The following is a 15,782-nucleotide window of genomic DNA, read 5'->3' on the forward strand; positions in this document are numbered from 1 at the left end:
AACTATAACTTCTTACCCACATCTTACTGAAAACCCCATTCGATTTGCTTCAGTGTTCAAAGAGAAATGAGTAGTTTTGTAGAGGATGTCAGGAATCCCTTCCCTCTAGGTTCTATCTATTGTGTTCACACATTATGCAATTCCAAGAGCATCTAAGTACTAAATGTGGAAGAATCAGACACATGACATGCTTTACAAAGATCTATATTTCTCTGTGACTCCTTAACCAAACTGAATGGAGTTTTCAGCAAAATATGGCTAAGATGTTATATTTTGAGACCCTGAAGTAGCATTCAGACAGTTAAATCATACTGGAAGTTTTCAGTGCGAAAATCCGGCTGTAATTTTTTTTTTTTTGTGGACATACTGTATTTGCGCAATGCACTGAATGACAGTCTTGCCCCATGAAAAAGGCTGGCTGCTCCAATTTGCAAAAGTTTCATACTGCGTATGTTTCTGGCTTTACAGTACATGTATTTTGTGTCCAGGTCTATTTTTAAAAAAAGTCATCTTGAATATTGAATAATACTGTACATGTATTATGATTTGAAGTGGTGCTTCCCCTCCATTCCCCTAATACATGTACTGTACATTGTAAAGGTACATTCGAAGGAAGAAACACATTACAATGTAATGCATCAATATGATTTTCCGATGCTAGTCATTTATTGATCTTCAAGTATAAATATACACAGTATATAAACATAAGAACGAAGGAACACATTACAATGTACTGCATACAATGTATATAATTTTCCCATGCTTGTCAAATTATTGATCTTCAAGTATTTTGTCAAAAGTGAAATGGCTAAGGGGTAGGGTCTTCAATTTGGACATCCCTAAGCTCCAGGATTGATTCTTTTGTAGAAATCTTTAGAGCAAAGTACAATTTGCAGCAATAGTGAAAATATCTTCCCTTACAACATAACATCCAACACTCTGTTTCTCAGATGAAATCCTTTTCAGTAAAAATGCACCTGTGTACTTTCATTGCCCACATCACAACTGTTTTTCATACCTATTGCTAAAAAAAAACAACACATACAATGACGAAAACATGACCATAATAATATGTATGTAAAAATTATGACACTTTAATCTACATATACATCTTTTCACCATACTTCTCTCATTAGTTCCATTCATTCACATGTATAACATATGAAATACCCGGTATATAGATAACATTATTTGGACCTATAAGCTTGCTATAAAGGCTACCTCATACATTGCATGCTCTATTTCGCATCCTTTATCAATTTAAAAAAAAAAATCACACACTGGATCAAAGCTGGCTGAAATAGTTTGGTTTTGTGGCATCTTCAGCTGCAAGAAAATTAAAGTCATGTCATCACAATCACAGCCTCAATCAGCAATGTCACACAAACAGATCAAAACTTGCAAAATTGTTTGATTTTGCAGCATCCTCCGCTGCGTTCAAAGTGCAGCATAGAGATATATCATCACCAATCTTTGCACAATATCAGAATGGAAAACACTGAACCCTAGCAATACAATGATATCAAAAGTGTGTAATGGTGCATAAAATTATCACTTTGATACAAAATCTAATACAGATAATGTATCATACAATACAGCTAACATGAAATTCTACAGAGCAAGGCTATCATAATTATCTCGCATATATGACCTCCCAATTCTATGGCTACAAGTGGAAAGCCAACAAATTTTACAGTAGATGAAGGGCCATGGACAGTAACACAAACGTAAGGCAATTACACTGTGATTGAATCACAAATAATTATAATAATTACAAAATATAATTTCATACAGGCAACTGTCGTTGTAGCAAAGTCCTTGGGACCGGCAGGTTTTCTTTGGTTATATGGAAATTTCATTACAGCTGAACAAATAAAGTTTATAAGATATGTATAGTCATTCTGGGACCTGAATTTTTGTCATGAAATTTTGTTGTAACTATGTTTGTTATATAGGGAGTACAAAACTTCAATACTGTAAAAGTGGTAATTGTCATGGTGCTGAATTTTTCGTACATTTTGCGCAACCAGAACCTAGCACGAAAATAAATACACAAAAATGTTTGCTTGTCATATGTTCCAGTAGTTGAGGTCCAAACTTGTCTTAAACGGCCAAGCACGAAAAATTACTCATATGAAAATATCCATATTTACAGTAAACAGAGAGCCAGCAAATTTGAAAAAAGAAACAAGAGAATAATGTATAAGATTTTCTGAAATAAATTTTTCTTTCTAAAAAAAAAACACAGATGAAATGGTTCAAGAGCAAACTCTTGTCATCAAGCAATAGGTTCCATCATAATGGCTGCTTTTTCCTCTCTTACAGCTATGCTAATACCATATCACCAGGGGAATACTGTACGTGCTTATCTTTTCCGCGTACAGATACTTTCACAAATGAGGTCATCAACATTTTCGCGAGTTTTTTGCGAATTGACACCACGCCTATTGTAAGTGCACTATTACCCTATAGGGCATGGCGACATTTTCGCGTGTTGCTAAATTCGCGGTCCAACAGTGATTCACAAAATTTGCAAAAATAACAGCTTATACAGTACTATGGAGGGAAATCTTCTTTGTCATGATAGATAGTACTGCTTTTTGATTTTCTTTTTGTTTAATGTACACGTATATGTACATCTCTTTGTGGCTTACAATTTTCAATCAGAGCAAAAGAAACATTTCACTCACATTGATTGTGTACTGTTAACATAAAAACTAAATGAGCAATAACAATAATGATAATCATTATCATAAAATTATAACCATAAGGTATATTTGTATAGTGCAGGTGCTATTATGTATACTCTTCTGCACTGCAATAGATTTCTGTCTGCTTGATAGCTGTTTAAATTACACATGTATATATACCCAAAACAGCTTAAAAAAACAAATCCAAAATCGTTGAAATTTATATATTCATACAAAAATGTAAACTTTCACATAGAGATGTACGAAACAGGCTCAATAGACTCAAAGATAACTGATGATTCAAAGATAATAAGGAATGTTCAAAGCAGATTCACTGTGCATCTTCAAAAAATACACAAAGTTTTATGGCACTAAACTGTTTAATTCAAGAGAGTTGTGTGACATTTAGCGCACTTCATATTACACATACAAGATCTTGTGACCGGAGAATGAGTAATCAGCATGAACACACGAGCTGTATCCATATGCCGAGATCACTTTAGTGCCAGCAAAGAAGAATGAAAGAAAGGAAAAGGGGGGGGGCAGGAATTCTAGCATATAACTTATTGCTAAGACAGTATAGCAGGATATTCTATGTCTCAGTGAAAAACTGTTTTCATATGAGTACTAATATGTACAAATTTTATCAGTAAAAATTTCAACCACGCCCAAATAGGTGATAGATTAATGACGAGTCAGATGAACTGCTGCAATTCAAATGATTATAATCTTTTTCCAGTTTGTTACATTTCCATCAAATTTTCACTCACTTTCCCTTTTTTTTCTTCTTCTCTCTGTTGTTGTTGTTGTTTCATAATTCTTTGATTTAAAAATAACTTCCTCCCTGGGGAACACTTTCTTTCATTCTGGTCTTGAAAGAGCATTTGGTTTTATATTTCAGCAGCATTTGAAATTGAAAAGTTTGTCATTTCTATCAAAACTTCTACAGAGACATATGAAATGCAGTCATCAAACCTTAGCCCATCTTCCAGGCTTGAGCCCTCTTTTCCCCCATTGTGTATTGCATCATTGTTCAGGATATTCACTCTCAAACAGATCCTTCTTAGGCAAATTACAATGCATTAGGGACCTGGACACGACTGTCAGTATTGGAGACGATGACCTTTTTTGCAGACTCGCCCCTTTATCGAAAACCACAAGGCACAGCTGAGGGGAAAATTGGCAAGCAGTCTGGAGGCAAGGCTAATTTTAAGATTAGAAGTCACACATTCTTCACACAGGGCATTCAACATCGCCTAACTCAACATAGATAGTCTTCATCTGTGTGTAGTAGTCTACAGTTGCGAGTCCATTCTCTCTACCCAGCCCCGACTGCTTGTAACCACCAAAGGGCACGCCGGGGGCCAGGTTGTTGTAGTTGTTGATCCAGCAGTTGCCAGCTTGGAGTCTTGCTGCTACACGATGTGCTCTCTGGAGGTCTCTGCAAATCAGGTGGAAAACAAAAATTTGCATTGCACACAATGTCAATCACATATCAATCAGGGTATCAACACATAGGCAACTGCTGCTCTTTAGATTTCTCTGCAAATTAGGTGCAAAACAAAAACCTGTCTCGTATACGATGTCAATCATATTTAGTCACAACATCAGCACTCTTCAGCCTTTGGTATTGCAAAAATTGTTGCATCTCAAAGCAAAGCATCTCTATAATAGTTGTAGCAGTAACTACTTTCCTTTGATGAGAGGAGGTTTTCTCACTTATCTCTTCTTCTTTTTTTTAAATAACAAACTATGAAGGGACAAATTTCAGAGACTTTAGACATCAGGTATTATTTGCTAGACATTAACAGTAGTGAGAACAATGTAAGAAACTGGCATGCACAAACTATAACAGCTTCAGAGCACAGGAGACCTGATCTATGTCGACATCACTCAAACAAGTTCCCCGCTTAAAAGTAAATCCTGTAAAACCAGAAACGTTCGCGGCATGACACTTTTGAGAATAGGAGCAGATGACGTTTTTCCCGGCATGAAACTTTTGCAAATTGCCACTGGCATTCAATGCATTGTGTAGACAAACACTTTTGTGTGCATTTTACTTTCATGAATGTTGACTCCTTGCAAAATTCATGAAAGTTTCATGCAAGTGAAAAATTCTGGTTTTACAGTAGAAGATATTGTATGGCACACTGATTAGATGACATCTAGGTTATATGTGATCTGACATGAGTCAAAATTTTCCTTCCCACCTGGTGAACAGCCCACAAGCCAGTCCGAGCTTGGTGTCGTTGGCTCTCTCTATTGCCTCTTCCTCAGTGTCAAAGGTCAAGATGGTTGCCACGGGACCAAAGACTTCCTCCTGTGCAATCACCATGTCGTCGGTGACGTCATCCAAGATGGTGGGCGCAACGTAGAAACCACCAGCCAGGGCGGGGTCTTCCGGGACCGCACGCTCACCTCCACATAGGACTGTGGCTCCCTGAGGACAAAGAGAGAAAAGGAGACACCAGAAAACATGATGTGAGGGCATCATGTTGTCAAAAAATATAACAACAACAACCTGAAGTAGGAATTTCCCCCAAATGTGCTGCATATGCTACATACTTTGCAGCGTTAATTTGTATTTTTGTGAATTTCATGAGTCATCCCATGTTTGTAATATCAACAATTAGTGAAAAGTATTGCTTCCTCATGCCTGCTGTAACCTTACTGATTGTTCTGTTTTGTGCTTTTTAATCTGGGTAATTCCACAATAATTACACTCAAGACTGTTCCACGTAACAAAAACAGCCAACCTCATTATAAGAATGGCCCTGGATGAAGAAGTTCTCATGTGCCAGGCAAAATATGTGTATTGTTATAGATACATGTGCATTGTACTATCATTTCTGGGCACTTCATTGTTCCGCAGAGGAATATGTAAATAAAGAGTTCGACAAGATGACCGACATCGACCAAACACCTTAGTCCGCAGAAACACTGCCGAACTCCCGGACGTGCCCCCAATTTGCTACGGAGGTGTTAACTTGGCCTAACGAACCATCATAACCACCAAAAATACCCAGACTCTCAAACAAGGAGTTTGGTCGATGTCGGTCATCTTGTCGAACTCTTTATTTACATATCCCTCCGCGGAAAAATAAAGTGCCCAGAAATTGACAGTACAATGCACATGTATCTATAACAGTATACATTTAATTTGAAAATGCCTACACTTGTTCCCCATGTGAAAACATCTACATACAATAACTATTCCTACTCACAGGCACTCACACAAGCCACTACACACACACACACACACACACACACACACACATATACACATACACACTCACACTCTCACACACACACAAAAGCAAATGCATCACTTACACTATGATTTCAGCTATTACCTTTCAGTGAACTTTTCAGAGAATATTTACCTCCTTTATGGCTCCCTTAATGTACCCCATGATCTTCTCCTGGTGCTCCCTCGAGATGACGGCTCCGACTGTTGTGTCTTCCAGGAGAGGGTTGCCAAGCTTCATCCTCTTGGTTCGGTCCAAGAAGCGCTCTACGAAGGCATCCTTGATGCTGCGGTGGACAAACACCCTGGTCGCATTGCTGCATACCTATACAATGATGCATAGACAGTTAAAGTTTTCTGTTTGTGTATTTCTACAATTCACAAACCCTTCATAAATTAATGTCATGTACATTACTACTAGTATATGCAATGTCTTGTTAAAGCCATAAGTAAGGTGGGAAAAACAGATAAAGAGAAGCAGACATTCACTAAAAACGAAAGTGATGCAACAAAGTTCATTTCACTCTACTAATAACATGCAAGAATATGGTGCATAATAATCTAAGAGATGCTCTATGCAATCTTCCATCTTCCATAACCTCAGACTGAGTTTTTCTGTGTACCTTGAAAAATCTTGAAATGATTATTAGCATAGTACGGCAAACAATTTGCTGAATATCTTTTCTGATATATTAATCGACACAGACTATGAGTTGAGTAAACAACACAAAATGAGAAAACTTCTGCGGTGCAAGTTTGCATTCAAAGTGGATAAAAGATAAGAAACCAATGGAGTATTATGTTCAATGTGTTCTACAACTATGTGATTTTGATTAGATGATCGATATCATCCCCTCACAAGTACTCATTGTTGACCGTCTGCTCATGAAAATATACAAATACCCAACACACAAACTCAATCTGCTCATAAAATTGTACAAAGACTCAACACTCATACTCAACACAGGGATGATGGACAAGTTTGACTGAGCTACTCACATCCTGTTACATCAGCTTCTCTCAAATAGTATAGTAGTGGAGATAAGGAATAGAAGCTTTAAAGTAGAAACTGCTTGTACGGGCCAATTGAATAAAAATAAGCATTTTGTCATGGCCACTGGTTACCATGAACTATTTAGCCACTGATTCTTACCTCCCCCTGTGAGAGAAAGTTGGCCATCACAGCACCCTTGGCAGCATTGTCTAGGTCAGCATCACTGAAGATCAGAAGAGGAGACTTGCCCCCAAGTTCAAGGGTCAGGTGTTTGACATCATCGGCACAAGTCTTCATGATCTGAAAACACAACATAAAACCGAGTGGTTGGAGCTATTACAGCATGCACACTCCTCGACTGCAAAGGGATATCACAACAGGAAATGTCAACCATTATGCTCAGAGACCAATTTAAGAAATCTGAGAAGAATTAAAAAAATATCTCACCAACTTGCCGGTTGGTACACTGCCGGTAAATGAGACCTTGCTGACCCCAGGGTGAGAGGTCAAAAGGTGACCAGTTTCACCTTGGCCCTGGATAACATTGAAAACTCCTTTGGGCAAGCCACAATCTAAACAGAAAGAGAGAGTGAGAGAGAGTACTTCTAAAAATTTGCCTACCATTAAAGTACTTGGCTTTAAAAAATGATTATATATGAATAAATGAATGAATAAATGAATGAATGAATGAATGAATGAATGAATGAATGAATGAATAAATGAATGAATGAATGAATGAATGAATGAATGAATGAAAGAATGAATGAATGGAAGGAAAAATGAAGGAAAATGAATATGGATGATTAAATTGAAATGGATGATGACTGAATGGAGAAAGAATAGATAAATGAATGCATGAAAGAATAAATGAAGGAAGGAATGTACAAATAATGAAATGAATTCATCACTGAACTAGATTTAAGCACTCTGAGAGCGCAGGCCTCCACCAAGCAGCTCATTTCCACCACTGATCTTGTTCTTCCGTATAGATCAGTGATTTCTTCCCACATGTATGCATGCTGAAAATCGCCCAGTTTCCATCCCAATATAGAAATCTTTTGTTACGTCATCAATGCCAGCTGCGCGGCGCACCACGCCCTGGACCAGAAACTAGAGCACACTCTCAAGTGCGCATATGAAAACCTCAAAAATACGCAGTTTGAACTCCCAAGTTCACTGACCCTACCTGCAAAAATATCGAAAATCTGTCATAAAATCCATAAAAATTCCCGGATCACTACCAAAATTTGATAATCTGTTCCTTGTGTCATTCTCAGCCTTTCCTATAAGTTTCATCCAAAGCTGTTTACAACTTTTTGAGCTATTTTGCACACGGACAAACAAACAAACAAACAGTAACAAAAACATAACCTCCTCCCTTGGCAGAGGTAATGAATAGCTGGATAGACACATTAAGACTACATTTCAGGGCTGCATATGTAGACTGACCACTGTAGATCTCAGCAAGGAGCAGTGCTGTAGCTGGAGTGAACTGAGAAGGTTTGAAGACCATGGTGTTCCCACAGGCCAGGGCGGGGGCCGACTTCCAGCCCGCCATCTGGATGGGGTAGTTCCACGCCCCGATCCCCGCACACACTCCCAGGGGCTCCCGTCGCGTGTAGGCGTAGGATCCCCCGGGGCAGGATATGTGATGACCTATCACAGCACCGCAGGAAACGGGGCAGATAATGAAGGATTGGTTGCTCTCCAATAATTCAACACCAAATTAGTGCATATCATGTTGGTTACGTAAGTATTTTGATAATCTTTGACAGCCAGATAAACTCTACTTTGACACAAGGAAGCAAGGACAAAAGCACTTTCTCTTGCACATGAGCAAAATAAATGTGTTATTGAGACTAGCAACAGGGCAAGTACAGCTAATGCATCTAAAACAAGTTGTTAAGATTTATCCATAGTGCTTCAGATCTACTAGTTCTCCATAAATCCAACACCTTCAGTTTATTCACTTTTACTCTGTCCCACTTAAAGTTCTCTTCCACCTTTGATGTACATATCATTTTATTTGTAGGCATTACTAAAGCAGTTAATTATTAGACTGCGTGTGTCTACTCTGTATCTTAAAAGAAAACATGAATAGATAAATGCTAAATGACAATCAATGCTACAAACTCTTGACTCATACCAGCAACTCCCATTGTAACAAAGTCTTCGGGACCAGCAGTTTTCTTCAGTTACATCAAAATTTCCATTATAATTGTAGGGACATTTGCACCACAGACTTTAGTGACAATAGTTTTGGGATCTGAATTTCTACTTCGTTATAACAAAATTTTGTTTACTTGTACCAGGAGCACCCTGTATATCTCTTGGGTGGAAATTGTTTTTGCTCTAAACTCATCATTCCCTCATCTGATTTGCACAATGCATTATGACTCATTGATCATAATTTCGTAAAAACATGTGAAACCTTGCTTTTATATCCAAATTTGATGAAAATGCTACCATTTTTGTCTGTCTGATACAAAGAGATTTTCTCCAGTGACTGCTAGAGTGCGGACTCATCATACGCCCTGTGCTATTGCTTTGTGAGCACACGGGGAGCACTGGATGACGAGGCGGTAGGCTCACCCCTCGTACTAACACGCTAGCAAACGAGCAACCGAGGAGCAGCCAAATCAAGAAGTGTGTACCGGTACTCGCGTAAAAGTTCAGAAGTTCGCGTAATACGCCCTGTAGAAATGTTACTTAATCCACAAAGTCCGCCATTACTAAGTGGGTACAATGGCAGCCCCAGTGAAATCACTGACACCAATTGTAGAGTCCACCCTCTAGTGGTGGGGAGGAGAAAAATCTCTTTGGTCTGATATATCTGTATGTAATACCAAAAACTTGAACATGGGATGAAAGGAGGAACTTTAATGTCTACTCAACTGCTACAGTATACCATTATAGACATGATGGAAATTTCACTAATTCTCAATTTATCTCCCAAGGTTTAATTACTCCAGACCTGTTCTTGGTATATAACAAACACTGATACATTTTTGTGTGTCCTCCTCATGGAATGAGTTCTGTCTGTGCCCAAATATTTGAGAAAATATGAATTGGTGATATCTTTAACAAAACAAATGGAGATCTGCTCAACAACTCAAACACACAGAGTTGCCAAATTGTATCACTTTTAAACTTTTACAGATCATAAGTTTAAAGGGGGAGTTTGATTCCCCCCCCCCCCCCAGGTTTTCACCAACTTACTCCTCTGGTTTAATTCCGTTTTCATAGAAAGCAACATAATGTCAAGATGAATCTTCCCTGTAACCCATTGAGGACGAGTCCAGAGTATACTCTGGCAAGTGTCTATGGGAAATACATGTTGTAGCAAAATCAGTGCGTCCTCAATGGCTAATGTAGTAATCTTCAAAAGGACCTTTTCAGAGCATGAACTTCAACAAAATCAGACACATGCAGGTCTACCAGCAAAGGGGTCATGGAGATAGCTTCACATGGGGACTCACCAGTCAAAGATGGAGCTAATCCGGCGTAAAAATCGATGGCATCGATGGCTGAGTGAATATCGAATCTGGCCTCCCAGATGGCTTTACCATTGTTGGTCGACTCTAGCCTGGCAAAATCTTCTAGGTTATCCTGCAGTGCACAAGGAACACAAGGAAGACCAACAGGAAAAAAATAATCCAGCTGAAGCTATTAAAGGACAAGTCCACCTTCATATACATTAGGATTGAGAGAATGCAGCAATATTAGTAGAACACATTGATCAGTGAAAGTTTGAGGAAAATCGGACAATCTGTTCAAAAGTTATGAATATTTTAAGTATCTGCGCAGTCACTGCTGGATGAGAAGATTACTACAGTGTATGATTTTACATGCGTACAACTATATAAGGAAAATAAAAAGAGAATTTTACAAAACTTTACTTTTTGAATGAAGTGCACATTTCTTCGACTTGCTACCGACGTATGTTATGGGTAATATTATTCCCCCTGCCTTCTGAAAGAGAGAAGTCGAGTGTTCTTTTGTTATGCGAGAAAAATGGAAATTTCTTTAATTTTCTTTATTCTTTCTTTATATCATTGTACGCATGTGACATCACAAGCTTACTTAGTCATCCAGCCATGACTGAGCAGAAACTTCAAAAATTCATAACTTTTGAACGGATTGTCCGATTTTCCTCAAACTCTCACTGATGTGTTCTACTAATATTGCTGCATTCACTCAACCCACATGTCTATGAAGGTGAACTTGTCCTTTAAGTGGATGCACAGATCAAGTTTCAAAAATGATTCTTTCTTTCCTCCTCCTTCTTCCTCTTCTTCTTCTAGGGCTCATTTACAGTCACCCACTTTTCTGTTTATACTGGCATTTCAGACACATTCAGACACAAAGATGTATGCATATACATCAGTCAAAACTGATGAAGAAATATTCCAAGAGAATTCGATGTCATCCTATTGTAGCAGGGTCCCTTTGGGAATCACAGAGCCTCACATATAATGCAATCATATGTGTAATATTAGACTAGGATCAAATTGAGTACTCATAATAAAAAACTGAGTCTTTTCAATGTTCACTAAAATTTCAGTCCAAACTGATAATAGCCACCGTGACTGGCAATATGATTTGATATCTAGAGTATCGCGATATCCTGTGCCATTTTCACTACATAGCTACGTTTAACTTCATCATACTGTTACAGAGTCTCTACAGATCGATGGTTGAATTGCTTGGCCCTACCCTCATTTTCTGAGCAGCGCGCTGCATCGTCCGCGCTCTCTCAATGGCAGGAGTCTCCGACCACACCCCGAAGGCGTCTTGTGCCGCAGCCACTGCCCTGTCAACATCCTCCTTCCCTGAGCTGGGACTTTCACAGAGCAACCGACCTGTTGGAGTGGAAACAGACGTTAAGAAACCATCACAGATAACATACATGAATTAAAGGGAAATTCCATTCTCACATTGTGCTGCTTTTGTAAGAAAAAAGACAAATCAGATGGTATTTAATTTAGAGTCTAGAGAAAAAGAAACGTTTTTCTAAGAGAAATTATGTTTGATGTGTCCTCCTCAGCTATTGAAAACAAAGAAGTAACAATTAACGTTAACATTCATTTAATGCCATGGCATTTAGTGTTACACTTGAGAATGGCAAGAGGCAAATGATCATCAAAATTTAACGTGAAATAGTGGAGAGATGTGAGACATCAATCAAAAGTAAAAAAATACTTTTTGCAACGAATCAATAAAAATCGTAACAGAATCTGATTGATACGCCGAAAGAAATCTGATCACAGCGCTGAGCACTTCTGGCCCGAGAGTACCTGTTGATGGCTCCAGCACGCTGAAGTCCTGGCTGCGCTGATCGCCGGTGGGCCGTACCCTTTCGCCGCCGATAAAATTTAGCGGCTGATCCCAGAATGTGCTGGATAAACATCGCGACGTTTTGACGAAACGACTTTGCGTAAGCAAAAGTCGATGAGTAGTGTAAGGAAGCATTGTAAGTAGGGCCCAGATAATGATATATTGCACTAAATATGACGATCAAAGTAAGAAGAGCGCGTGGAAAGCCTGCGCGATTGTGTACCACATCCTCGCTGGATGAATTTTTAGGATATGGCTGCACCGCGTACGCACGCTGTGTAGTACATACGGTACATCGCTAGCTAGCTATGCATATGGTTACGTTCCCCACATGGATATGCATCGATGGGATCCGACGGCAGGCAGGCCAGTAACTTTTCGGTGATCGGCAGTCGGAGTTTGAGGGGGCGAAGGCTCCCTTTTGTACAAAGTCAAAGCAAAGGCCATCGTCGGGATGTTTACCTTTCCCCGTGTCGATCGTTCATTTACATCCGATACAGAGGTCAGACCTTCTTGTCCCATGATGGCACCCTCCACTTCGTTTCAAAGTTCATTTTCACCATCAGTGATTTTTTTATAGGAGCAAAAATATGCAGGGCTACAAGCATCCATTTTACCCCCTATACGAGGACATTAATTAATCCGAATGTGCCAATACTGAGAGTAACTAATACAGTATATCCTTTGACAAAGCGGCTGCCTAGAGCAATGACAACAGAACAATCAGAACTACAGTGTACCATGATATCATATTGTAGCGCCACTATCAAGAACACTGTCATTTCTCCTCACTTTTAGAACTCGTCACCTCCATCATTGAAATCGTTTTGCCCATTCTCTTCTCGTTTTTGGACTCGAGATCACATCTGCTCGTGGTTTGACCATGGTCTAATGATCTCTAGAGTGGGTTATGGGTGCGGTGGGAGATCAGTGGGTTTGACCAAGGAGGTATTAGCACAAGATTATTAGCACCTCCTTGGTTTGACCAAGGAGGTACTAGGCGAGCTAGTACCTCCTTGGTTTGACTCAAAGAATGCTTTTACGCCACGGTTCGACTGTTTCGAGACGATGCATGTTCGTCGTTTCACCACAAGTCACGCCTTGCGTTACCATAGCTACGCGAGAGGGACATTACTATTGACCAATCACTTTCTTTCTTGCGCTAAAACTCTCGAAGAAGTTTCCTTCGCCTTTTACAACTTCCCATTGAACATTCATGTGGACTCGGTCATTCATTCTCGTGCTATATTTACACACTTCTTGATAAACTTCGACACGAAAGCACGCAGTCCCGGACGCAGATCTATACTATATCAATTAACCGTCAATTATTCGCTGATTATCGCGAAGTATAGGGCCTACACATGTCATCTCGATCTCTCTCGTTCACTACAATCCCATCTTCAATGCCAGCTTCTCCACTCATTGAATCACAGCATGCCAATTTCATACACAGGAATTGTGCTGTGTTAGTTACTATACGTAAATGTGTCATCTCTGCCCTCGGGGAAGAACTTAGATCTGAGGACCACTTCTTTATCGCATGGACCCCATAAAAGCGCACTGGTCGCAGTCCCGAAGTGATATCGATATGATTATGTGAACATTGTGCACTTCTCGCCAAAACCTTATCCTCCCCATCCCTTCAATATTACAGGGGCGTCAATGGGAGGGGGGGGGGAAGCAGGTGGAGATGTTCCTCCAATAAACAAAGTTGGTGAGGAGAGCAAGCATTATATTGCCCCCCCCCCCCATTTCCAGAAATGAGCAAAAATATATATACATTGTACATGTATTGTGTTACAGGTATAGACTGCTAAAACATGAATGGCAAATTGAGCAAGCGTTGCATAGGCCGATAGCTAATAAAACTTATGAAATATTTAATAATTGTCCAAATATTCCATCGAAAGAGTGCACCAGATCGTGTTTAATAAAAAAAAAAAATCAATAGCTCCCTCATGTTGGAGGAACCCCCCTCTCTCGCTCCCTCGCATACGGTAATAATTCTTCAAGTTTTGTCCTCCCCCCATTATGCATCCAAAAAAATGATAGATGCCCCTTTTACAATATCAAAACCTTTATTTCACGTCTTGTTGTTGAGAAGCTATGCAGACAGGGATATATAAACTATAATGAACACAAGTGTTTACTTACCTTTTTTCTTTTTTCTTTTTAGATGTCCTTAAAACAGCTGTGAGCAAGCATTCATGTCAAGCGCGTCAGCTCGAGACCTGTCGCAGAGGCTCGACTGTCGCTGAATTAGTCTCGCGTGAAGACCTCTGCTCGCTGCTCTTGCAATTACTAACATAGAGAGGGCATTTGACAAAGGCTACGTTGGGGTGGAAGATGGTGCTTATCTCTATTATGATAATGTGTTCATCAAAATGTGACAGATCCAGGTCAAATGAGATAGTAAAACATCTGTAGATTGATCATGGTAGCCTTCATAATATCAGTAACCTATGAGTTTCGGCACTATTGATGCCGACCATACCGGTTTTCTTGACATGCAAATCTTATGCCTGCCTTGATCTATCTAGGCCAGTTTAATGGTTCATGATAATTCAGATACAGCTCTTCTGACAGACCAACTCAGTCGTACTGAGATGTATATTGGACCATCTCTGCAGAAAAGAACACAGTGTTCCATTAAGGTGTGTTCGCGATCCCATTGTTAAAACGGTCCCACTGTGTTTCATATTGTGTTTTTTTCTGCAGGAACAGTCTGACAGTCTGTATCATTACTAACTGTTTGCTGCTTGTATCATTGTGATTGTGAACATTTACATAGGCAAGCTCTCTACATGGTTATGGAAAAACAAAAGTAATATATAATTTCGAACACACACGTAAACCCCTCTCTTCACAATCTTGTATATCGTTATTCGCCTTTTATAGCAAAATACGACGAGAAATTCGAGAGGTGTTTCCATTGACAAATTATTCTTCTTTAGCCTATGATGGCAACTGGAAGGTATAACTCTTTATTGATTTTTTAGTGATCAGAAAATGACAACGTGCATATTTTGTGACTTACTGAAATCATAAAATTATGTACGATTCATGCCGAAACACGATCCACAGTTGAATGAAGCATAATGACCCTGCATGAATCTATATGTAATTCATCAAATTATGAGTAGTATTTACTGAATATGCACATATCATAATATCATCTTCTGCATGATATTGTGGGAGTTTAAACAGCTTGTCTTGTCATGTGATATGCGTGCAATACAAATTGAGTAAACAGCTTTATCTAAGGTTTAGTTGAACATTGATGCGTCGCATATTGTATCTCTCAAAGCGCATTAAATAATGAGTGTTGGACGAGCGCACAATTCCTACGACGCATTTTATAGATATTCCTGTGAAAAGGCGTCCAAATTATCTTATTACACTTATATTTTGCAAAATCGACCGGTGCTTTTCATAAACGGTGAGTCTTTGTGCAAACATTTTGGAAACTCTTCATACACTGATAGTGCAGTAGTCAGTTTTGCTCAATATT

General features: G+C 39.2%; 1 protein-coding gene across 1 annotated transcript; it reads right to left on the reverse strand.

Annotated features, from left to right (window-relative positions):
• Nucleotides 1-3,923: 3,923 nt before the first annotated feature.
• Nucleotides 3,924-12,463, reverse strand: LOC139740381 (4-trimethylaminobutyraldehyde dehydrogenase-like). Its single transcript, XM_071650974.1, has 9 exons — nucleotides 12,229-12,463; nucleotides 11,648-11,793; nucleotides 10,411-10,540; nucleotides 8,381-8,587; nucleotides 7,379-7,503; nucleotides 7,091-7,231; nucleotides 6,074-6,262; nucleotides 4,901-5,130; nucleotides 3,924-4,131 (listed from the first exon to the last, which is right to left on the reverse strand). The coding sequence occupies exons 1-9, from the start codon at nucleotides 12,401-12,403 to the stop codon at nucleotides 3,924-3,926; spliced, it is 1,551 nt and encodes a 516-aa protein (XP_071507075.1). The 5' UTR covers nucleotides 12,404-12,463.
• Nucleotides 12,464-15,782: the final 3,319 nt, after the last annotated feature.

This window comes from Diadema antillarum, unplaced genomic scaffold (genome assembly GCF_040938485.1).
Source record: "Diadema antillarum isolate AM-2024a unplaced genomic scaffold, OU_Dant_1.0 seq00000850_RagTag, whole genome shotgun sequence".
Taxonomy (NCBI): domain Eukaryota; kingdom Metazoa; phylum Echinodermata; class Echinoidea; order Diadematoida; family Diadematidae; genus Diadema; species Diadema antillarum.